The sequence below is a fragment of the Pipistrellus kuhlii genome, unplaced genomic scaffold, assembly GCF_014108245.1.
Source record: "Pipistrellus kuhlii isolate mPipKuh1 unplaced genomic scaffold, mPipKuh1.p scaffold_m20_p_3, whole genome shotgun sequence".
Taxonomy (NCBI): Eukaryota; Metazoa; Chordata; class Mammalia; order Chiroptera; family Vespertilionidae; genus Pipistrellus; species Pipistrellus kuhlii.
In genome coordinates, this window is record NW_023425529.1 from 81047221 (window position 1) to 81070322 (window position 23102).

Below are 23102 nucleotides of genomic sequence, written 5' to 3' on the forward strand. Positions count from 1 at the left end.
AGAGGTGGGTGATATGGTGGGGGCTGCAGACCCAGGGCCAGGGCAGGCCGTGGAGTGACCCTGTTCCCCTCTGAAGGCAGGGGAGGCCCAAAAGACTGCCGGATCCTGTCTTCGCAGACTCCTGTCCCCCAGGAATGTCAGGATGCCTCCAGGTCCCAACACCCGAGCTCCTGGGAGATCATCGTGGTTGCTCTTGGCACTGTAGGATTTTGCCCATTGGCCATGAGTGGAATTCTCCACAAAGTTGGAGGGCCTTGCTGTTTGAAGCTAGGCAAGATCCAGAGCTCCTGACTCCCACCACAGTGAAAATTGCCTGATGAGTTCCCCTAGCATGTCCTCGGGGGGCAGCCCATGTCCTTCCTCAACATCTCCTTCTTCTAACATAGTCACTGTTGTTTCCTCTTAAGTTTCTAGACTTTTCTTGTTTAATATATGTGGACAAAAAGCATTTAGCAGTTTTCACTGTATTTGTCTCTAGGTACAAAGAGAGGCCTCGCCAGCTGAAGTTCAGAGGAAGAGCACTGTCAGCAGAGGCATGAGGAGCAGGATCGTGCCCACTGCCCAGCTCCCTCCTCCTTTTTGATCTCAGTGCCTCGGCCGCACACGGGTGGGGAGCACCTCATGTCTAAGTCCCATGGCTTTGGGGAAGCCAACAAGCGAGCAGATGCCAGAGAGCCATTGCCACTGAAGTTAGTTATCATGTTTAAGGCCACTACCAACCCCAGGACACCCACCCCCAGGCAAGCCAAGGCCTCCTTCGCACCCTCCCATCCTGGGCCCTGTCAGCTATACCACTTCCTCTAAATGGTCCCTTTGCCTTCCCAGACCTGGAATGTCTCCCCAAGGAGAAATGTTGACACAGATGTGACTACCCTGCATCAAAGCTAAAGAATAGCCCCAAATAAACCAAAGTAAAACACTTCATCAGTTTTGACAAAGGACAAGGTACTTCCATCCCCACTAGGCGTCTGATGAAAACACAGGCTCCAAGGGGCCCGGACTGCTAGGACCCTAAACAGAAGCCAGGCCAAGGGGCAAGTGAAACCCACCAGCCTGCCAAGCAGAGCAGCCTCAGGCTACGTGCTCCTTGAGAGCCCCCCTCCTCTGCCAACAGAGCCTGTCCCCCTTCTGAGTGAGGATGGAGAGGATATTGTAGAGCCAATGTGGCAGGAGATAACAAAGAAAAATATGGTTCTGGGCCAGGAGTAGGTGCCCAACTAAGACCCAAGAGCTCTTGGGGCTGTAGAAAGTGCATTCAGGAAGGCTGCACTTCGGGAAGGTCTGGTGGGCAGGAGGGAAGGGAAGAGAGTGAGTCCCAGAGAGCCCTGACTTTAGAGTATTAGGACTGCGATCACTTACAGAAGTCATTTCCAAAGGGGTTTATTTTTAGTCTTGGTTTCTTTACATTTCTTTGTTTTTTTATTTTTAGTAGAATTCTGTTCCTCCTCCCCCCACAAAAATAAATAAATAAAAACAGAGAAAGGAAAAATGGTTCTTTCTGAAGTTGGTGGGTTGCTCCTGGCACCTCCCACAAGCCCTAGAGCCCCAGGACACGGTGTGGAAAACACTCACTTGGTCAAGCCCTTCTTTCAGTGGTGCTCCAACCCCAGGTGCCTGGCCCCTAAACCAGAGGAGAGGCCCTTGGCTACCTGACAATTGAATATTCAGGGCAGCTAGGCCTGGTCCGTGTCCACAGGTGATGCTCCCACCTATTCCTCAGAGTCTCTCACCTGGTTCTGCCTCTCTGTGGTGGGAGTCGCAGAGGTGGCAGGATGAAGAAGTTGGGAGCACTGGAAATGTTTCGGCCACACTGGGGAGGGAGCTGTTGTGGGAAATTGCGTGCCACCTGGAGGACCAAGTGTCTTGCTTGAGCTCAGTGGGAAGGCCCCATTCAGAATGGTTGGGCTCCTGCTGATGCAGAGGCTGCCAGGCCAGGCCAGATACTGGCCCAGGGGAGAGGGGCAGGGACGAGATCACCCACCAGCACACCCTGTGAGGTGCTGCAGACTCCTACACAGGGTGTGTCCCTCGCTGCCTACTGGTCTTTCCCTCAAATCCTGCCCTGTCTCTCTCCAGTGACTCAGGACCACAAACTCAGTCATCATCTCCTGCTTTACCCCAGTCATCCTGCAGCGAGCACATCCCAGCTTCCTGCTCCCAACTTTGTGGCCTCCCATTCTAGAGCATTCTCAGTCAGCTCATGTCCCCCATGTTCCCCCCTCCCTCCCACCCTGGGAATCTGCAGAGAGGTGCCTTTTACCCAGTCCTGACTTCATAGCTGCTTCTACCCAGGAACCTTCCTTCCTGCTCCGTTGTGGCCTTTGCCTTGTGCTCCCCCTGTTCCCCACCCCCAACCCCCGCCCGCCTGCGCAGAGCTCCAGGAACACAGCAGTCCCATTGCTGCACTCTCGTGTGCCTTTATTGAGCTCCCACAGAGTGTGTGGTACTATGCTCCAGGGTTCGGAGCCACGGTCTAGTCAAAAGGAGATCAAAGCTAGTACAGAGAATGTTTCATAGCTGCTCACATCTGGTCAGGGGGAGGGGAGGGGAGAGCTAATCACAAAACAAAGTCCTATTCCAAAGCAACAAAATCTCCTCTGGGAGTAATAGATATTCTACGCGCGCACGTGCACACACGCCCTGGATGGACACTTGGGTGCACCCAGTGGTTGCATATGCATGCATATACAGTGTTGTGGGTAAGTAAGCAACTGTATATGCTGTCCGTGCGCAGGCACGCACACACCATCGCACAGACAGGATCTGGCTTATTCTATCAAAGACACTAGCCTCCAGGTTCTAATGAAGCCTCTGCCCTAGATGCCTGCAGCATGCAGAACCTGGAGATCGGAGAGTCACAGTAAAGGACAATGGGTATACATGGGAGCATCTGTCCCCGGGCCCAGCAGCGGCACTGGAGGTCGCTCGTGGTCAGCGACAGCAAAGACATTGTGAAAGGCTCACAGAGCAGAGCTGAGCAGCTGGAGGTCATCTTTCCAGTGTCAGGGCCACCTGAGCCCTGGCGAGTTCCCCAATCTTCAAGGCAGAATTTAAAACTCTGGTTTTCGAGTGAATAGTCCTGCAAACAGTATTCTTGTCACAGTGCCGCAGATCGAGGTGAGTTTTTCTCGCTCGCTCGCTGCAGCTTCCCACGTGTGCTAACGCATTTTGTAGTCATTAGATACAGATGTTTCACACAGCTGTCCTTTGAAATCCAAGTCTACTGTGAAATCAAGGTCTCGCTGCAGAGAAGGAGCAAAGGGTCACAGCATCAGTGTGGTGAGAAGTGCAGGTCCCACACCCCTCCCTGCAGGCAGAGGGATGGGCAGCTACTATGCTCCTAAAGTTTGCTGGCTAAGGAGTTCCTACCAACAGCCCTCGGGAATCTATTCTGGTGCCCCATTATCCTCAAAGGAAGTTCTTTGATTCCTAACCTAAATCCTTCCTGTCATCATATAAACAGTTTCCTCTGATTTCATCCTGGGAGAATATAGAGTAACAGTCTCTGCTCTCAAAGCCCCTCTATGAAGAGCTAGAGGCTGTGCTCCAGGCTGAGAGAGTCCAGGTGGGGAAGGATGCGCTAGAAAAGTCTCAAATTCCCAAGCTTTTAGGGGCCAACCCAAAAAGGTTGTCTAGTAAGATCTAGTTACTAGTATATCCAAACCCAACTTCTTTCTGCCTCATCTTGTAACTTTTCTGATTGTGCACAAGGCACTGGGTCACCTCGGTGAGTGGACACCTGGGACCAGCCCTGTGGTCCCTTCTCTCTGACCCTTGCCCACACGGAGACCATCTTAGCACTCACCACATTTTTGGCATTTGGCTTCATGGAGATGGACCCATAGAGCTCTTCCCCCCTCCGGACGGTGAGGTAATCTTCCAGGTAGAAGACAGTCTGCTTCCAGTGGGTGTAGGGGGCATCAGGGGCTGAGGGGCAAAGGATGGGTGGGTAGGACGGAGCAGTCAGAGAAGACATCTCCAGAAGGGCTGAGGCTGGGACCCTGCCTGCAAGTCACTGGCTTTCCTCGGGACTCTGACCCCCACCCAACACTCTTGTTGGGTCAGGTGCCAGCTCCGAGCCCACACCAGAACTCCTCCTCAGCCTCAGGGACACCCTCTTTTTATCAGATAGCCACCCCTCAGGGCTGTGGGTCTTAGGTGTGGATCATAAGAGAACAAGCTGATATTACAATTTCATACAAAAAGGTGGAGGATGAATACCCTCTCACCAACTACCTAACACAAATGAATCTCAGAGTGCCACTGTGTGTGTGTTTTAGTTTAACAGAGTGAAGACTTTCCAACAGTGTAGGGGAGAAATTCATAGAGTAGGGCATCCTGTTTCCCCTTAAATGATATCATTTATGCAAACACCACAGCTAACCCAGTTTCCCCACTTCCACTGCCAGCCCAGCCCTACAAATAGCTTTCCCTGCCTGCCTCTCTGCCCTAGAACCAAAATTAGTACCCTTGGCCCAGGCTCACCAGGGGTCTCAGCTGTGCTGACCAACTGGCTCAGATAAAAATGAGGGATGACTCTCTTTCCACAGCCCCAATGCTTGGCCCACACTGATGCTTGAATCTCCTCTGTATTTGCCATTAAATCGCACACATCCCTTTAGCACAGTGTGGATTCCACAGCTCCATGAGAGACATAGCTAATGGGCCATCAGCAGCAGCAGCAGCCATCCCTGGAATACTCTTTCCCCCCTGCTCCCTGCTCATCAAGCTCTCTCTTCCTCATCCTTCAAGGTCACTTCCCCTGTGAATCCCTGCCTGACCACCTGCTGGAAAACAAATCAGTTTCACTAAAAAAGAGATGTTGACAGGAAGCCAGGAATGTTGACAGGAAGCCAGGAAGGCTGGTCAACAACCTTAATTGTTCTAACCTTTAGTTGAGATATTGTTAGCTGAAGCAGCCTCCACCTTGTTTGTCCTATGTAAGTTTCTGTTATTTTCCTGCCTAAGGGCTACATGTAAATTTCTGTTTAAGTTGCCTAAGATGTTTTCCCCAAAGCCTCAATAAAAGGGAATGGCAGGGCCAGATCAGTAAGTAGTTCTCCCAGTAGAGTTGGACTACCGTCTGGCCCCCCATATCACCAAATTGAATTTCTTCAAGTCTCAAGTCTCTTCATTTGTGTGCAGCCCTTCTCCAGAACCCGAACCCTGAATTAGAACTCTTTCTACGTGGGCCATGAAAGAGATTCCTATAACCACCCACCTGGATTAGGGCACCCTGAGCCTGTGTGACCAGGGTGTCTGTCATGGTGCAGCACAAATGTCTTTTTTGCCCACTTGTGTGTGTCCTCCCCAAGACTAGAATCTCCATGAGGGCAGGAACCATGCCAGGCCTGTTCACTGTTATATCTTCAGTGCTTACCACCTCACATAGTAGATCTTTAAGCACTGAAAAAATTATTTGATATAAAACCAGACTAGATAGACATCCCATGAAGCTTCAATGCATCCATAGATGCTCAGTTACACTGAGGGCTTTGAATCTAAGAACAGTAGAAGATCCCATCTTATAGTCAGTTTCTCTTGGCCCTTCAGGCACTTCTCTTCCTCACGAGGATACAGGACTCGTTAATACTGATTTCCTCTTTGCTTAGGACCAAAGTTAAAGATGAGACGACTTGGGGGAGAACATAAAATGGCTTTTAAATACTACAAAAAGCTATCATATGGAAATTCATGTGTGACCTTGGAGGCAGAACAAAGGTTAGTCGGTGGAAATTAGTAGAAGGCAGACTAATTCACCAAAAGAATTAGAACTGTATCACAAGCTTATGATCTATCTGTGGTCCACTGACTTGGGATTTATCATGCACCACGTCAGATCAGGTGACCTCTATCATCTTTCAAGCACCATTTGAATGGTGATAAAGACTTTGTCTTTCTTTGCCCTTTGCAATAAACTGGCTTGATCAAATATCAGTGGTTTGGATTCAGACATGAGTAGCCTTCAGTGTGTGCATGTGGGAAATCGATGCAAACTCAAGGTCCTAGAGGGGGAAGAGCAGCCTGAACATTTGGAAGGGCTTGAAGGAGGATCATGGGCATGTAATCCGTGACTCTCCCATCCTGGATCCCCAAACACATCCAGCCTTCCTGTCCTCTAGTCTAAGGCATACTGCTGTCCACAGATGAAGTGTGCCTACCTCCAGCATCTTCCCTGCCAACTGCATCTACATAAATTGTCAAAAGACATTCTCCAGTGTGTGTGGAGAAGAGCAGTGTACGACTGACAGCACTCTCACCCCCATTTCCACCTACAGCAGCTCAGACAGGAGTATCTCCAGGTCTTATAGACCTTCAGGCAAGAGGATTCAAGCACCTTTCTTCTTTTACCTAGTCAGATGCCTCATGAGAATCTCAGAGACTTCACTGGCTCAGATTTGCCAGCCATCAAGCCTAGGAGTCTGACTCTGATGGTAGCCCCCAAAAATATGCCAGCCTTGGGTTGGAGGAAAGTGATCTCTCCCCTGACATCAACATCAAAAGATTAAGAACTTCCTCATGGTCTCATTTCCATGATGAGTTCATTACCTCTGGACTAAGTAAACCAGTTTACTCAGTCCTGATCCTCCAATAAGATGTCCAGAAGAAACTAAAATTCAACTGTTTTCACTCTATTAGGGATTTGAATTCAGTATTTCTGGGGTGAAAAGGGAGGGAGCAGATTTGCCAAGACTTAAAAATCACCCCCTAGGACCTAGGTGATACAGATGAACAGCCATGGCTGAGATTGTTGAGCAAACCTAATGGTTAACATCTGACAACACCTTTTGGATGGATGTCAGTGGAAAGGACCTTAAAGTTGGCACAACAGACCCAGTTTCCAGCTTCCACTTTGCCACGTATTTGCACATGCCTCTGATTGCCAGATATGGTCCTAAATTTGGGGAGCAGCAACCAGTACAGCCTTGCCCCCTCCCCCCTTCAGATCCTAACCCTCAAAGTGAGAAGACAAGTCTGGCATGAGTGTGACTACAGGGGCCATGGGAACAAACAGCAGGGGTTTCACAAGATTATTCCTGGTGCTTTCGGAAAAAAAGAGTGGAATCCTGCTTTCAGTTTCACTTCCCAATGGGTAAATGGAATCTAATGCTCTTCCCATCATGAACCAAGAATTAATATTGATCCAGTCCTGTGCATCTGGGATCCTTAGAAACAGAAAGGAAATCCTTCTTGGTGTCAGAGTGCAGAGGGTCTATGTAAAGCCCACTGCCAAACTCTTGCTAACTGGTAAGGACATCTGCTATGTTTGGGAAGCAAAACCCCACGCTGACATCTCAAGGTGTCTGAGAAAGCAACTAACCAATTTAATTTCCCCTGATAGCTGTGTATGTGGAAAGGCTGCAGCAGGAGGGATCCGTCAGCCAGCAGGCATGCAGTCAGAAAGCATACCGCAGTCAGGAGATGGAATTGCCTTTCCAGAGGACGTCAACACTGGTGAGGCAGGCTTGCACAAGGGCAGGGGTTTTCAACCTTGATCGTGCTTCACATTCACCTGGAGAACTTAAGACACAGATTCCAGGGCCCCACTCCAGAATGACTGACTCAGTAGGTCTAGGGTGGAGCCAGAGAATTTGCATTTCTAACAAGTTCCCAGGTGACGCTGATGCTGCTGGTCCATGGGCCACACTGGAGAGCTTCTGCTCCAAGACACAGGAAAGGAGGACTACAGAAAATCCAAATGTCCATTCAGAACCCAAGTTCCTGGTATTCTGTGCACAGGGGAGGGGACATAATGCCATGACTGTGAAAGACAAGGAGGCATGCTCAGACCTTGAACCGGACCCAAGGTCTTTGAGCTTATAAAATATACTCATTATCCTCTTTCTCCTAAGGACTTGTGTGGGACTATGGTGGGAGTGACCAGGAACAGGGAAGAAAGAAGCTGTGGTTGGAAACTGAGCACTTAAAATTCTCACCATTTCCCAAGCAGCACAGGGCTGACTTCTTTGATTCTGAACTTGAATTTAACCAAGACTCCTGCTTGTGAGAGGGGCATCAGGAATGTTGTCCCAGCCACCACAGAGCCAGAGAGCCATTTCCAGACAGAGTTCCCCAGGCTGTCTGCTTAACCTCAAGGAGCCCAGCTGAGACCTACAGGGCTGGAGCCCAGGCTTTCAAAAGCCAGAAATTTCCCAGATTGCCTTGAAAATATGCCAGCCTTGGGACCGACAGGATGAGAACCGCTGCTATAGATCCTAAGACCATTGGAAAACACAGATATTTACATTACGATTCATTACCAGTAGCAAAATTACAGTTATGAAGTAGCAACGAAAATAATTTTATGGTTGGGGGTCACCACAACATGAGGAACTCTATTAAAGGGTTGCCGCATTAGAAAGGTGGAGAACTACTGGTCTAGGTAAAACCTCCCTGCTCCATCCTGGCTGTCCCTACTCACCAAGAAGATGAGCTTGCAGGCTGCCCTTCGTGGAAGGGTAACCCCTGAACCGACCCAGACTGGACCTCTGGTTTCCCCAGGGCAGGGAGTGCCAGCACTGGCCTGGCTGATGGAGATGAGAAAACCCTGGTATTGGGAGTGGGAGACACTGGTTCTGGAAAAAAGCCCTTCTTTGAGGGATTAGATAAGTCGCTTGCTCTCTCTGACAACAGGTAAGAGAGGAACATTCTCATCAGGTCTTCTGAAGTGAATAAATCACATCTTCGAATTCTGGTAGAACCTACCAATTCCTGCCACGTGCACGCTAACCCCAACTGCGTGCTCCCAGGTCCCAGGGTGACCCCACGTGAGTGGTGACTCTGAATACATTCCCATAGAGATTTGTAGGATTTTTTTTTAAAAATAGAGATTTGTTTAGGCTCTGCTATGATCCAAGCACTGTCATAGAAGCCAGGAGAGCAGAGACTAATGAGATGTGATCCAGACTCACAGGGAGATCAAAGATTGCAAGATGGGTGGAAATGTTTGAATAAATGATGGCACGCTTTACATTGAATTTCTGTGCCGTTGTTTAAAAAAAGAAAGTAGATGTCTCTGTGACGCTATGGAAGTACCTCCAACACATCTTGTTAAATAAAGGAAAGGTAGCAGAAGGCAGTGTACAAGCTGTGTTTTTTTAAATGCTGTAGTTTGATATTGTACTCTAGTTATGTAAGATGCCACCAATGTGGAGAGCTGGGCATAGGGTTCACAGAACTCTATGTGCTATGCTTGCAACTTCCTGTGAGTCTGTAATTATTTCAAATAAAAAGAATTTTAAAAAAGGTGTATATAGATATGGATGTGCTTGTGCATCACTGAAATTTTTGGAAGGATACAAAAGAAATCCTTAACAATATACACCTCTGAGGTGTGAAACTGGGGTGAATGGGGAAAGGACTTTTTATACCCTTTGGTTCCTCTTTGCTATTGTGTAGAAGCATCACTTTAAACATGGCCATGACAGATCTAAGCACAGGGTGTTAGGGAACCCGAGGAGGACATCTAAGCTTGACCCAAGAGGGAAGGAGGGGATCAAGTACTACAGAGCTGACAGATGAGGCCTGTAATGGGGTGGGCCAGGTGAGAAGGTGGGGGAAGAGGAGGTGTTATGGGTTAAATTGTGTTCCCCCAAAATTCACATGCTAAACCCCTAAATGCCAATACCTCTTAATATGACTATATTTGGAGTTGGGTCTGAAAAGAGGTGATTAAGTTAAAATGAGGCCCTTATGGTGGACCCTAATCCAATCTGGCTGGTGTCCTTTAGAAGGAGATTAGAACATACACGGACACCAGGGATATGTGCACATAGAGGCTATGGAAGTACCTCCAACACATCATGTTAAATAAAGGAAAGGTAGCCCACTCCTCCAACCTCATTTCTCACCCCTCCTTTGCTTTGCCTTCCACCCCTGTTCCATTCACACAAAGCACTTTTGCACTCATAGTCCCCAGTGAGGACACAGAGAGAAGGCAGCCATCTGGAGGAAAGGTCATGACAAGAGTTTCTGACATAATGTAAAGATTCTCTTGTTCCCATGGCACACTGCGGTGGACACAGAGTTGAGATATGCGAGGCAATTCCCAGAGACTTGAGCAGCCTCACTGAATTCAGGGAACTGCAAAGTGCTTTGTGTAAATGGAACAGGGGTGGAAGGCAAAGCAAAGGAGGGGTGAAAAATGAGGTTGGAGGAGTGGGCTAGGGCCAGGTCTCCAAACCCCCACTTACCTGGCTAAGACCTTTGGGCTTATCTTCTACAGGCAGAGAGGCACTCTGCAGGAAGGCTGGGAGGAAGAATGTGGTGGTCTTTGGGAATTAATGAGGATGGACTGAGTGGATATAGTGAGGAAAGCAGGCCATATAGAGACGCCATTTGTAGTCTACTGAATCTGCAGTGAGGCATGGTAGGGAAAGAGAAACCTAATTCCACTGTTTCCTTACCCCCTCATAAAGTATGCTCTAGAAATGCTAAATGAACAAATGCGCATTTGAAAAGGGGCCCAAACCTCTGTCTCTTTTCACTTAATACTCTCTCATAGCTCCAGTCATGGCAGCCACAATTTTATTTACCTTCTCCTTGGGCAGCCAAGAGTTTGGTGACATGCAATTTTCTCAGATTACTTCATAGCTGCAGATGGCTTAAAGATGCCAACTAAGGGTCCTTGGCTAATGCCCAAGTCCTTCCCCCAAGTTGGGGCCAGTCCTGTGTCACTCCCCACAACGCCTCAGTATGGGGGAAGGCTCACCTGTAGAAAACCCCATTTTCTTGTGGCACTTGGTAAATTCAATATTAAAATAGGTGACCAGGGCGTGGATGTAGTCATTGCGCTGGATCTGCAGGCAGAAGGCAGATGTGAACGACAGCTCTTCCGTCTTGACTGTGTAAATGTCCACCTCCTGTAGCCCAGAGAAGAAAGAAGACCAGACACTTAGCACCTCTACCAGGGTTGTGTCCTAGTGGGCAGCTGCATTCTGCAGGAGATTGCCTACTGTACACTCTCCAGGGTGTCATTACTTAAGGGTAACTCCCCAGGCCCAACCCCCCCGCATGACCCCCTCCATCCTTTCTAGGATGGAACAATGGGACAAACAGATATGAGTCAGAACCCAGGGGAACAACACTAAAGGGGTAAATCTGTTGGGGGTGGGACTGATGGGGGGAGAAAAGAAGCTTCATTAGACTGAGCAACCCTAAGCCTAACCCAGATGTCCTCAGAGTGGTTCACCTCAACTTCATTATGTTCATCTAGTGGTTCTCACAGTGAGGTCCCAGAATGACTAGTGTGGGCATCACTTCAGAACAAATTCTGAAGGGAGGGCATCCTAGCCCTACTGAACCGGAACAGCAATCTGTGCTTTATCATATTCTCCCAGTAATGGGGGAACCAGACTTTCATTTCCTAGATGTGTGATATTTAAGCAACTGGCAGTAGGAGACAAGTATTATCACAAGAATGAGGACTGAGCTAAAGAAAGTCCTGCTGGGCATTTATAACAAGTCTGGACAGTGAAAGGAAGAAAGAGAGTGAGAGCGAGAGCAAGAGCAAGAGAGAGAAAGAGAAAAGAGTAAATAAGAAGTGAGAGATTTTCAGTTCTGGCTGGAGAATGAAGAACTAATAATTCTAACGATTTCAGCTGTGAAGTGGCTGAAAATCAATCTTGTGTGAGGAGCTAGTGTAATAAAAGTTTCCACTGTGCTGTTCTTTTCTATGTGAAGAATGTTGGCTGCTGTTTGCTGATTCCAGTGAGACAGGGGAAACTTTTCAAGAGTCCAAAAGGCATCCAGGCAGCTTTCAGTGAGGTCTAAGAGAGGACTTCTCATGGTTGGAATGTGTAGCAAGAATCTCTGTCCTGAGAACTGCAAAAGCCAGACATCTGTGTGTCTGGGATGGTTCTCAGAGGAAACATTGGGAATACATGTTGGGAATAATAAAACCTGTTGGCAATCATTAGGACAGGAATCTGAGGGTGGGAAAGAAGAGCAGGGAAGAGACAAAGTAAGGTAGCAGAAATGCCCTTATCTCTACATATTTCCAGGATAAATAAGTGAAAAGCAGATGCACCTGGGGACCTTCAAAGAGAAGTCCTACCTCCAGGGGACAAGGAGGAGGATGTGTGATCAAGGGAGCCAGCAATCAGAGCCCTGTGGTGTCTGGGGTGAGCAGCTTTAACATCCCTGGGGGAGCTAAGCTCTGACATTAGTTGGGAAGAGGTGGGACTACAGGTTTAAGGGAATGTGGGAGTCACAATAATGTTAAGAACTAAGGGAATGATGAGCCCTGAGTTGGCCATGCAGAAGTAGAAAGCCAGTCCCCTGAATCCAATGCAAGAGCCCCTCGGAAGCATTCCCAGGAAGTGGCCATCTGGTGCTTGCTTGCACACCTTAGAGATGATGCATTCACTACCTACCAGGCAACTGATTCCATTTCCTAACACCTCAAATTGGTGGATCCCTCTGTGTAATGAATGAGAGCCTACACCAGTCTCTGTAATCTCCACCCACAAAATAGGCTGAATGCCTGTTCCAGCTCACATCAAAACCTTTTCTTCTCCAATTGCCTCTGTTTTTCCATTTGCTTTTCCAAAGTCATGCTTTCTGACTCCTTCAACCAAGCCTCTGACCTCAAAGAGCACACTGCTGGCTCTTCCTGCATTTATTCAGCCAACCTCCTCCCCCAACTTCATCCTTCTCACAATCCTTTGTCCTTTCTTCCTAAGGCCCAAGTGCAGGATCCCTCCATCATATGTCATTCTGTTAGTTTGGGCCATCACCCCCTTTCAGGAAGTCTCTTTAGATCCAGTGCCTGTCAGCCTTCATGTTGATCATTATCCTTCCTGGCCATGTGTTGTCCACAGGTTCCCTCCGGCTCAACAACTCTTAGAGCAAGCTGAGCTGGCTATGTTTGTATTAATGGCATGAGCACAGTCCACCAGGCTCCCAGTGCCTATGCTCACTGACTTTTCTATCTTCTTCTTAGTCAGGGCCAGCTAGCCAGCTCCAGGCTCTTTCCAAGGTGTGTGGCATTTTTTCTCTGTCCCCTCTGCCACAAGCCTAGCCTGGTCTTTTTACCCTACTTCTGGCTCATCCCAGCAGCCTTACCGCCTTTGTCTTACCCCACCATTGGACTGGAGCTCTGTACTGACAGAGGCTACACCTTACTGGTCTGTATACCCTCGCTGTGTGACAGGTCTCCTATATGACAACTGTCCTCCCTTTCCCAAGTCTCCTTTATACCAACTGACAAATCTCTCAGATCCATTCAGACTGTGCTGCTCCCTGCATCCAAAACCTCCCATGAGTACTTATGGCTTAGCTAAAAATATCCAAACATATTGACCTGAACACAGGAGGGGAGAACTGGAAAGTGAGCCCTGTGACACATCTAGACCTGGCTCTTTTTCCTTCTGTCACTCCCCTCTCTTCACACACACACACCCCACCCATCTATCAGGAATTATTTCCCTATACGGTCTTGCTCTCAGCTGTCCATCAACCAAATGCCAACTATCAACAGTATTAGCTGACAGTGTTCATTAGGTCCTGCAGGTATTTGCATCTTAATGGGGATGTACGAAGGAATAAAAGCCTCCAAAACAGAAATAATGGAGCTATATATTAAATGGTGCCAATGGAGGCAATGGGTCTTTAGGAGTGGGGCTTGGGCCATCTGTGAGAGTGGGATCAGTTGTGGCTGGGCTTCTGAGACACAGCCGCCCTCTGGGCTCAGCTCTGCTCTCCTCTCAGACCCCAAGTCTACAGACTCAAATGCAGTTATCCTGGCTCCCCCAAACCCAGACCCCCTTGCTGGAAGGTTGCTTACTGGAGTTGCTTACTCTTTTCATAGCAGCAACAGCATAGCTGAGACCCCTGGGAGACCCCATGACTTGGCCTCAGGTGACTCCATGAAGTAGAGGGCTCCGCAGGCATTAATTACTCAGAAGAGCCCCTGGTTGCTGCTATCCCCGCCACTAAACAATGTTACAAATGGTTGTCTCATAGCAGAAGTCTGGTCAAAACAGAGTCTTAATTATAATAAAGTGTCACACTCTGCAGCATTAATAGCATGAAAATAGCAATTAAGTGTGTGAATAAGGGCAAGTGTTTTCCCAACAGGCTCAGCAAGACATTTGCTTAGCACATTAGCAAGATAGCTGCTGGAGGGGTGCTCCTGGTGGAGGAAGCAACCACAGCCAGTCCCCAGCCTTCTCAGAGGTCAGGTAAGGGGAAGGGGAGGGACAGGACTGCAGCTCAGAGCTCCCGTCCTGACACCTCCTCACAGCCTCTCTGCCCCTCTGTAACAAGGTAGGGAGGACCTAGGAAAATTCCAGAGCAGGAGGAATAGGGAAACTGAGACAAGAAAATTAAACAAGGCCTAATAAGTTTGGACAGCTTTACAGACAGTTTGCAGCAAGATCTTATCTTTCCCAGTCAAGGAGCTTGAGAACAAATGACTAATGTTTCTCCTCTCTCACCAGAGAATACATGGCTTAAATCAACCTGGAACTGCTAAGGCAGGAGCGGGAAAGGGGAAGGGAAGAAGGGAGAGTTTATCTCACCCACCAAAGAAGTCAGCTGTCTCAGGGTAGGGGGAACATAAGGGGAGTTTTATCTCACACCTTAAACCATGGGTGGGGAACCTTTTTTCCCGCCATGGGCCATTTGGAATATTTATAACATCATTCAGAGGCCATACAAAATTATCAGCTTAAAAATTAGCCTGCTCTATTTAGTCAAACACTTAACTCACCCCTAATGCCTTGGCAGGGCCAGACCAAACGATTTTGTGGGCCTTATATGGCCCTCAGGCTGGACGTTCCCCACCCCTGCAAAGCCGGCAGTCTCGGGTTTGTCAAGATAAAACTATAAAATGTTTCTCATAAATTCTAGGAAAGCCATAAACAAAGAAAAAGGGAGACCTTGAAGCTAGTCTGTACCAAGATATCCAGCAGAGGAATTTTAAAACTAAAAGACAGAAAAGCACAAAAAGCCAAACCTCTGCTAGGCGGGGCTCCTCAAATTAGCTGAGAGCTATCTGTGCTTCATAAACCAGTGGTATTTTGATAGATTCGCTTCTTTTGAGTCTATAATAAATTAACTTGCTTTATTTATTTAATTTATTTGCTTTATTACAACACAACTGAATGGGGTCACTCATTTGAATTCTTTCCTATGAGACTGACAAGAACCGAGGAGGGGACAGCTCTCCTTCAACTCGGGGTTGTTGGAAATACCTTTTCTGGTATTTCTGGTGCCTGTAACACCTTCTTCACTGAGTCTGGCTGTTTTCCCCTGGCTGCACAAAGGTGCTACGAAAAGGAAGTCCCTTGTTGGTTCCTGGCTGGAATGAGGCAGAGGAAGGAATCCAGGGTGCCTGGGCAGATGGAAGTAGGCCAGTCCACAGTGTGACCAACAGATGTACAGTGTCACACCTGCAGGTCAGGGACAGAAAGCCACTTGGAGCCCATGCATACTGAGGAATTTTATCGGCAAGCTAAAGGCATGACAAACGGCTGCCTCATGGTCAAATAGAACTGCCAGGTGTCATTTTTGACAAATATAGTTGTACAGTGAATTCTATCTATTCCACAATAGCTACAGAAATGTTTGCACTATGGTGAGCATGTTTCACAGTGCATTTTCCTGGTTCTTGATTGGGACACCCAAAGGGAGAGGTTTCAGGGACAGAGGGGCTGATAGGAAGAAGTTAAAGGACACTTTGACTACAATCAATCCTGCCTGGACTTGGAACTGGCCCCATAAAGTAGTGAGAATTATGTCAGTGGAGAGTCTGAGACTTAGACCCAAAGCCAAATCTCTTAGACATCGATAGAATGTTATGAGAGGGAGCCATTCTGCTGAGACCTGTGGGAGGCTCATCTTGTTTTATTTGCTCTCAGGGATGGTTCTAAATGCCGCAGTGACGCTATGAACCAAGGGTTGTGGTGTTAGGAACACCATGTTTGGGGACAAAGCACATTTCTCATCTGTCAGATCAGCAGTTTGCATTAGTCCTTCAGAAGCTTCCTCTCCTCCCCAGTGGCCCTGCGCCCCTTCCCCTTCATGCATTGAAATGTCCCAGTCCTCCACAACTCTTCTTTTTCCAGAAAAAAGGTGATATGTACAGGACAGAGCAGGCAAGTATGTTTTAGCAAGATTAGGGCTGAGTGGGCTGATGAATACTTACATAAATGAATCCAGATTTTTAAATTAAAAAATCAGCTTGAATCATATAAAATTAATATCTTCCTAGCTTTTAAAAAATCACATAGCAATAGTTTATATGACTCAACATAATATATTAACATATATGCATGCAAAGACTTAGCAAAAGGACTGGATAGCTCAATCCAAAGTGTGAACAGTGCTCCCCTCTAGGACTGTGGTCCGCAAACTGCGGCTCGAGAGCCACATGCGGCTCTTTGGCCCCTTGAGTGTGGCTCTTTCACAAAATACCACAGCCAGGGCAAGTCTATTTTGAAGAAGTGGCGTTAGAAGTTTAAGTTTTAAAAATTTGGCTCTCAAAAGAAATTTCAATCATTGTACTGTTGATATTTGGCTCTGCTGACTAATGAGTTTGCTGACCACTGGTCTAGGAGGAGCATGCACTTGAAAGGGAGGTGAGGTTAAGGGGAGCTTTGCATTTTACTCTACCAAATTTGACTCGTTTGCATATTCAATAATAATGAGAACACGCTAGGGATTGATATCATGGGGATGCTGACCAGGAGTTCTGCATCTACACTAAAGAAAGCTTTGGGGGGAAATGTTAGGTCATGAATGAACAAGAACACTAAGGTGGGTATTGCTGTCTGAACATCCCATGGGAGTGTAATGACAATTACACAACAGATTTTAGTACCGAAATGGAGTAGTTTACTCAAACCTGTACAGCCCCTCCTGCTTGCAGGGAGTCCTCTCCTCTATTACCCCCTGCTCCCAATACCACCAAAGGACAAGTACTAACTCTCTTCAATCAGCTGTGCCACTGTGGACTCCAGTTTCTCTCTGTATGATTTTTTGTCTGGTTATCTTGTGATGCCAAAGGCTCTGGCTAAGGTGTTCTTTTTTTTTTTTTTTTTAATAAATATATTTTATTGATTTTGTACAGAGAGGAAGGGAGAGAGATAGAGAGTCAGAAACATCGATGAGAGAGAGTCATCGATCAGCTGCCTCTTGCACACCCCCTACTGGGGATATGCCCGCAATCAAGGTACAATACATGCCCTTGACCGGAATCGAACCCAGGACCTTTCAGTCCCCAAGCTGACGCTCTATCCATTGAGCCAAACCGGTCCCGGCATGGCTAAGGTGTTCTTGACACCAGGCTGGAGCTGGGCAAGAGCTGCCAATGCCTTTCTCCAGGCCCACCATTCTCCAAGGTGGTAGAGCTGGGTTCCTGGCATGCCTACAGGGTGGCACAGCTGGGTTCCCAGCATGTCCAGGTCCAAGAAAGAAGAGTCTGCAGACCTTTATTAAACAGGCATTGGTCACCACTTGCTTTGGGTCCACGATGTCCACCAGGGGCTCCTTCATGGCAACGTCCCGGATGCAGCTCATGTCAAAGCCATAGACATTCTCCCACCCTGAGGGAACAGAGCAACACATGAGGGCCAGCAGCAGAACCCCCAGAAGTCTCCCAGACCCTCCCAAGTACCAGAGCAGGGCATGCCCAAAAGGATGAGGGGCAGCCCGTGCTCCCCCTTATCAGAATAGGAGAAGGATGGCTCATCTGGGTGCAGAGCTTTGCAATGTGCCAAATGCTCATTCACACTAGCTTATGTGTTCAGGTCCCTCCTTATAGAAAAACTAAAGCACAGAGAGGCTGGGTCATACAGCTAGAATGCTACAGGCCTAAGAATGGAATCCAAATTACCTGTCTTCCTACACCTACTTTCTTGTCCCCATCTCTGAGCTAGCAGAGTCTCCTCTAAACTTTCTTACGTGCACTCACATTTCTATATCAGTGCCTTTGCTCCAGGCATTCTGCACCACCTAGAATGGCCAGCTCTCTCTCTTCTCCTGTCCCCACTCACTGAACCTTCAGTGCAGCAAAGAGAAACTTGGGCGTGTAAAGTGAAAGAGGCTATGATTTGAATCGCAGCACCACTACTTATTGGTCAAGCCTTGTGCAAACTCCCTAACCTCCCTGAATCTCAGTTTTCTTATCTGAAAAATGAGGGGGTGTCCATGAGAGTCTTTACCTCTCTCACATGCCATGATATTCTCAGTAAGAAGCTCTCCCATAAGAAATATCTCCAAGGTGGAGCACACACCATCCCAGTGGTGCTCGGTGGCCTGGCCCCTTGGGCAGCTCATAAGATGCTTTGAGAGGAAGAAAGTTTTAGGGTTCAGGATTGGAGAGTAAATGAATGCAAATCTGATGGCCTAAGATCACCCTTAAATGATGATAATCATTTTAATCACTGAGTGACCACCAAGCCCAGGCCAGATTCTTCTTCACTTCAGCTCCCCAGAAACCCCATGGGGATAGATATTTGTATATGTCAGATGAGGAATTAGGGCTGGAAGAAGTTGGCATCTGGCTCACATGCAGTGTTTGGCCCAATGTCACTCATCAGGGAGATGGTGACACTAGGTTTCAAACCCAGCTTGTCCCCTGACCGTGCAGCTGCACTGAGCCAATGTGACAGCACTGGGAATACAATTGCCCTCCACACAATGCAGAGGGTGGCTTGCAGAGGCCTCAGTTACTAGGCAGCTGAACTCTCCTTTTACAGACAGGCTTAGAAATGCATTGAAGGAGAGATGCTTTGTTCTAAAATCTTTCAGGATTAAATTTTTACACTGTTCATCAAATACATGGTATCTTAGGGAACTATGTCCCTCTATGTTTGGGAGAGGGGGTGTGTGGGGAGGGAACAAAGAACAGCCAGTGAGAGCTGTGTTCCTTTGACTCATGCTTTTCTAAGACACATAAAGACCTTCCTCAGGGAGAAGAGGCATAGAACATAACCGTCTCCCAGAGGGTGAACACTGGTGAAAGTCTGGCTTGAAGATAAGATGCCAGTCATACCCCATTAAATCACTGGAGGCTGGTGCCAAATTCCCAATTGAAACCTGAATTTGGAGAAGGAAGCTGCTCAGTAAGCAATAGGACCTGCACCAGACTCCCCTCTAGGACCTGGAAATACCTATCCATCCTCTTCCCAGAGAAACGTTCTCACTAAGACACACTGCCTTTGTCTGGAATCCTTCCTTAAGAGCCTGCGCCATGCTCCTGCTCTTATTCTCTCGTGGCTGTGTCATAAGTTGAATTTAGTGCAAGTGTTGGGCAAATACCTGAGAGAGTCTGTGCAAATTATAGTGAAAGGCCTGGGCTTTGGAGTTCAAATCTGGGCTCTGCCATTTATTTGTTGTGTAACCTTCACAAGAATTTAGCCTCTCAAAGAGTGGCTTTCTTCTTCTTTAAAATGGAGATAATGATAACTTCGGTTGTTTTGATGATTAAACGTGATAATAAACATACAAAGCGAAGACAGTGCATGTAGAGAGAGGTTGACAGATAGTGGTTGTCATTACATGTATGTGGTTGGAGAGTTGGCTTTGCCACTATTCGAGCTGTGTGACCAGGGGCAGTTCAATCTTTTCCCTGAGCTTATTTGTGAAATGGGGAGTTTGGTTCACTAGTTCTGTGTTCCACAATTATATGGGACACTCTCAAAAATACACATACCTGGGCCCAACCAGACCTACTGACTTAGGACCCAAAAAGCTGGAACTTTACAAATCCATACAGGCTATTCCAACCACAGTGTGGAAACTTGGTGTTAGGTAACCTTTAAAGTTCTTCCCAGTCCTCCAGGGGTGAACTTGAAGTCTCATGGCCTTGAATAAACCCTTTCCAGCCATTCCTCACCGTGGGACCCTCCTATCCTCAGTACTTACTGCATAGCTTCTGGCTCAATACAGACCCACATGTAATGCTCTTTCATTCCCAAATATTTAGTGTCCTTACTGCTTCACAATATTCTGTGTTTTAGGTGTGTGTGTTTTTTCAGGAGTTAGTTCATTTCTTATGTCCCTAGCTAGACTACCTTCAGTTATTCAGGAGATAGATCAGCCAGGACATTAGATTTTCCCCTTTCCTTTCTGCTGACCATTCGTTTCCCAAAACCTCTTTGAACATAAGTGAAGCAGAGATGGGAAACCATGCAAATCAAGCAGATTAATTTTTGTTGCAATTCTATCATATCTATCAAATGAGTGAATGTGGATTAAGGTCCATTTGATACCAGGAAATATTGCTATTAATTTTCTGGTGATTTAAAAAATAACACCAGAAATATCTGTGAACTTTTGTAAAAGGATTGAAGCAAACACTTTAAAAGAACTGCACCATGGTGCAATGAATGTAACTAAAGCAACAATGAAGCCCAGGCTTACCAAAACTACTATTAAGTTGACTCAAATCACTACTTTAATAGCTCAGTAGAGAAAAAGACATGTTCTTTCCTGGGGATACATATTATTCATCTATCTCTACTATTTTTTTTACTGACAATTTCCAGCATTAATTTAAAAATTACAAAACACATGAAAAAGGAAAATTGTGTTCCATTACTAAAAGGAAAATAGTCAATAGACTCAAAGGTAGCTCAGATGTTGGAATTATTTTATTTTTTTAAATATATTTTATTGATATTTTACAGAGAGGAGGAAGGGAGAGAGATAGAGAGCTAGAAACGTCTATGAGAGAGAAACATTGACCAGTTGCCTCTTGCACACCCCCTACCGGGGATGTGCCCGCAACCAATGTACATGCCCTTGACCGGAATCAAACCTGGGACCTTTCAGTCTGCAGACCGACACTCTACCACTGAGCCAAAGTGGTTTCGGCCAGATGTTGGAATTATTGAACAAAGACTTTAAAGTATCTATACTAAATATATTTTAAAATCTAATGGAAAAACATGCACAAAAGATACAGAATTTTATTGATGAGATGGAAACTATACAAAGGAGACAATGAAAATGCTAGAAATGAAAATCACAGTAACAGGCCCTGGCTGGTTTGGCTCAGTGGATAGAGCATTGGCCTATGGACTGAAAGGCCCCAGGTTTAATTCCAGTCAAGGGCATGTACCTTGGTTTCGGACACATCCCCAGTAGGAGGTGTGCAAGAGGCAGCTGATTGATGTTTCTCTCCCATCAATGTTTCTAACTCTCTATCCCTCTCCCTTCGTCTCTGTAAAAATTCAATAAAATATTTTAAAAAAAGAAAAGAAAAGAAAAGAAAATCACAGTATCAGAGACAAAGAAATATTTCAATAAGCTTATTAGCAGAAAGGATACATCTATTAGAGAAAATAATGAATAAACTTGAGAACAGGTCAATAAAAAATATCCAAACTTAAACTTATAGAGGAAAATGAACAAAAAAATAGATCACACAAGATCAATGGAACAATATCAAACAACTTCTAACATATGTGTAATTGGAGTCCCTAAAGAAAAGAAAGAATTAGGCAGAAAAAAAAATATTTGTAGAGATAATAGCTGAAATTTTCCCTAAACTAATGAAATCATTAGCCCACAGATCCCAGAATTCCATGGAACCCCAAGTGGGATAGAAACAAAACAAACAAACAAACAAACAAAAAACATATCTAGACACATCAGAGTCAAATTGATGAATATCAAAATAAGGAGAAAATCTCAAAAGCAGCTGGAGGAGAAGAAATGTGAAGTGCTGGAGAACAAATTTCACATTTCATTGGCAAGAGCTGTAGCTCCATCCTCCCTCCCAACTCTGGCCCAGCAATTTGAATTCATTTCTCAAGCTATTGGGACCACCTCAGAGAACAAAGCAAATGCCACCAGGTGCCACTGACAGCTTTCTCCTCTAGACAGAAGGAAAGGTGTTTATAATCATTTTATGTATTTTAGGCTCTTAGGAACAAAGTCAACTCCTTGTATAAATTAGGCCAGAGCCAGAGGCTAGAGCTCTGGGTTTTGGAGGTAAAAATGGAGGAGAAACCATGCACAGCAACGGAGCCCATCCAGAGGTCCTGCCCTCCACCCCTCCAGCTACAGGCCCCACTGGCTCAACAGGCGGCCTTCCTTTTCATCTTTTTCTCACAAGACAGGCAATGGGTGTCCATCCCGCTGACTCAGCAGTTTGTAGATTCATGTATTGGTTGAGATTCATGTATTGGGTAAGAATTTAAACAGAATATTTACCATGTTTCCTTCAAAATTTCCTATAACTCTACTCTTGCCAAATTATAGTAGAAATTAAAAAAAAAATGATTACTCCTTTCTCAAGTTTAAACAGTAGGCTTTGCATATTCCTCTGTAGATTACTTTTATTCCTTCATTTGTTTACTCATTCACTCAACAAAATATGTATTGTGAATCTAGTACAAGCTACAAGCCAGTCATTTGTCTCACTTTCTATGTTCTCTAGTAATTGGCAAGCAAACTGAGAGCATGTTCTGTATTTACTCATTCTTGTATTCCCATGTTGCATGTGGGTGAGAAAAGAATGAAAAGGAGAGGAGAGGAGGGGAGGGGAGGGGAGGGGATGGAAGGAAAATGGAGAGGAAAGAGGAGGGGAGGAAAGGGAAGGGAGGGAGAAGAGAAAATGAAGCTGTTTTCCTAACAATTTATTTTCTCAAGGACCGGGCATGTTTCACTCTCCTGCCCCACTTCAGATTTTTCTTTTTTAGCTGGTTCTTAAGCCAAATGAAATTTGCTTACAATTGTTCCCTTAGCAACCAGCAACCTTTGTGCTTTACTTTTGATTTAGAACTCAGAATAACCAAAATCTTCATTTATTTAAAACAGATTTCTAAATGAGTTTTCCTGTTTTACTAAAAACAAAGCATATTATTTAAAAACACATTTAAATAGAAAACTTAACTGTACTTTAAATTGATTTTAAATGTGTATTTAATTTTTGTTTCTTTGTGTGTGTTTGTGTATATGTGTGTGTGTGTGTGTGTGTGTGTGTGTGTGTGTGTGTTTTACATACTTCAGAGCAAGCATCTCACAAGAGAAAATGGGGCTGAGTGTAAATTTTTTTTCTTTTCCAGAAGCAATAAAAATTGCAGCAGATAGCGCAAGGCTCAATCACATGATCTCCAGTTCTGGGCTGGCACCTGGGTAGCCGTAGT

At 46.2% G+C, this 23102-nt stretch overlaps 1 protein-coding gene across 1 annotated transcript in view; it reads right to left on the bottom strand.

The window, feature by feature from the left end:
* Positions 1 to 2397: 2397 nt before the first annotated feature.
* PRMT8 (protein arginine methyltransferase 8) overlaps positions 2398 to 23102 on the bottom strand; it is an 80443-nt gene continuing 59738 nt past the window's right edge. Inside the window, exons 11-14 of the mRNA XM_036458023.2 lie at positions 17434 to 17549; positions 10712 to 10862; positions 3806 to 3927; positions 2398 to 3242 (exon numbers count right to left, since the gene is read on the bottom strand). Of these exons, the coding sequence (XP_036313916.2) occupies positions 3159 to 3242; positions 3806 to 3927; positions 10712 to 10862; positions 17434 to 17549 (473 nt within the window). The 3' untranslated portion in view covers positions 2398 to 3158. The remainder of the gene's footprint in view (positions 3243 to 3805; positions 3928 to 10711; positions 10863 to 17433; positions 17550 to 23102) is intronic.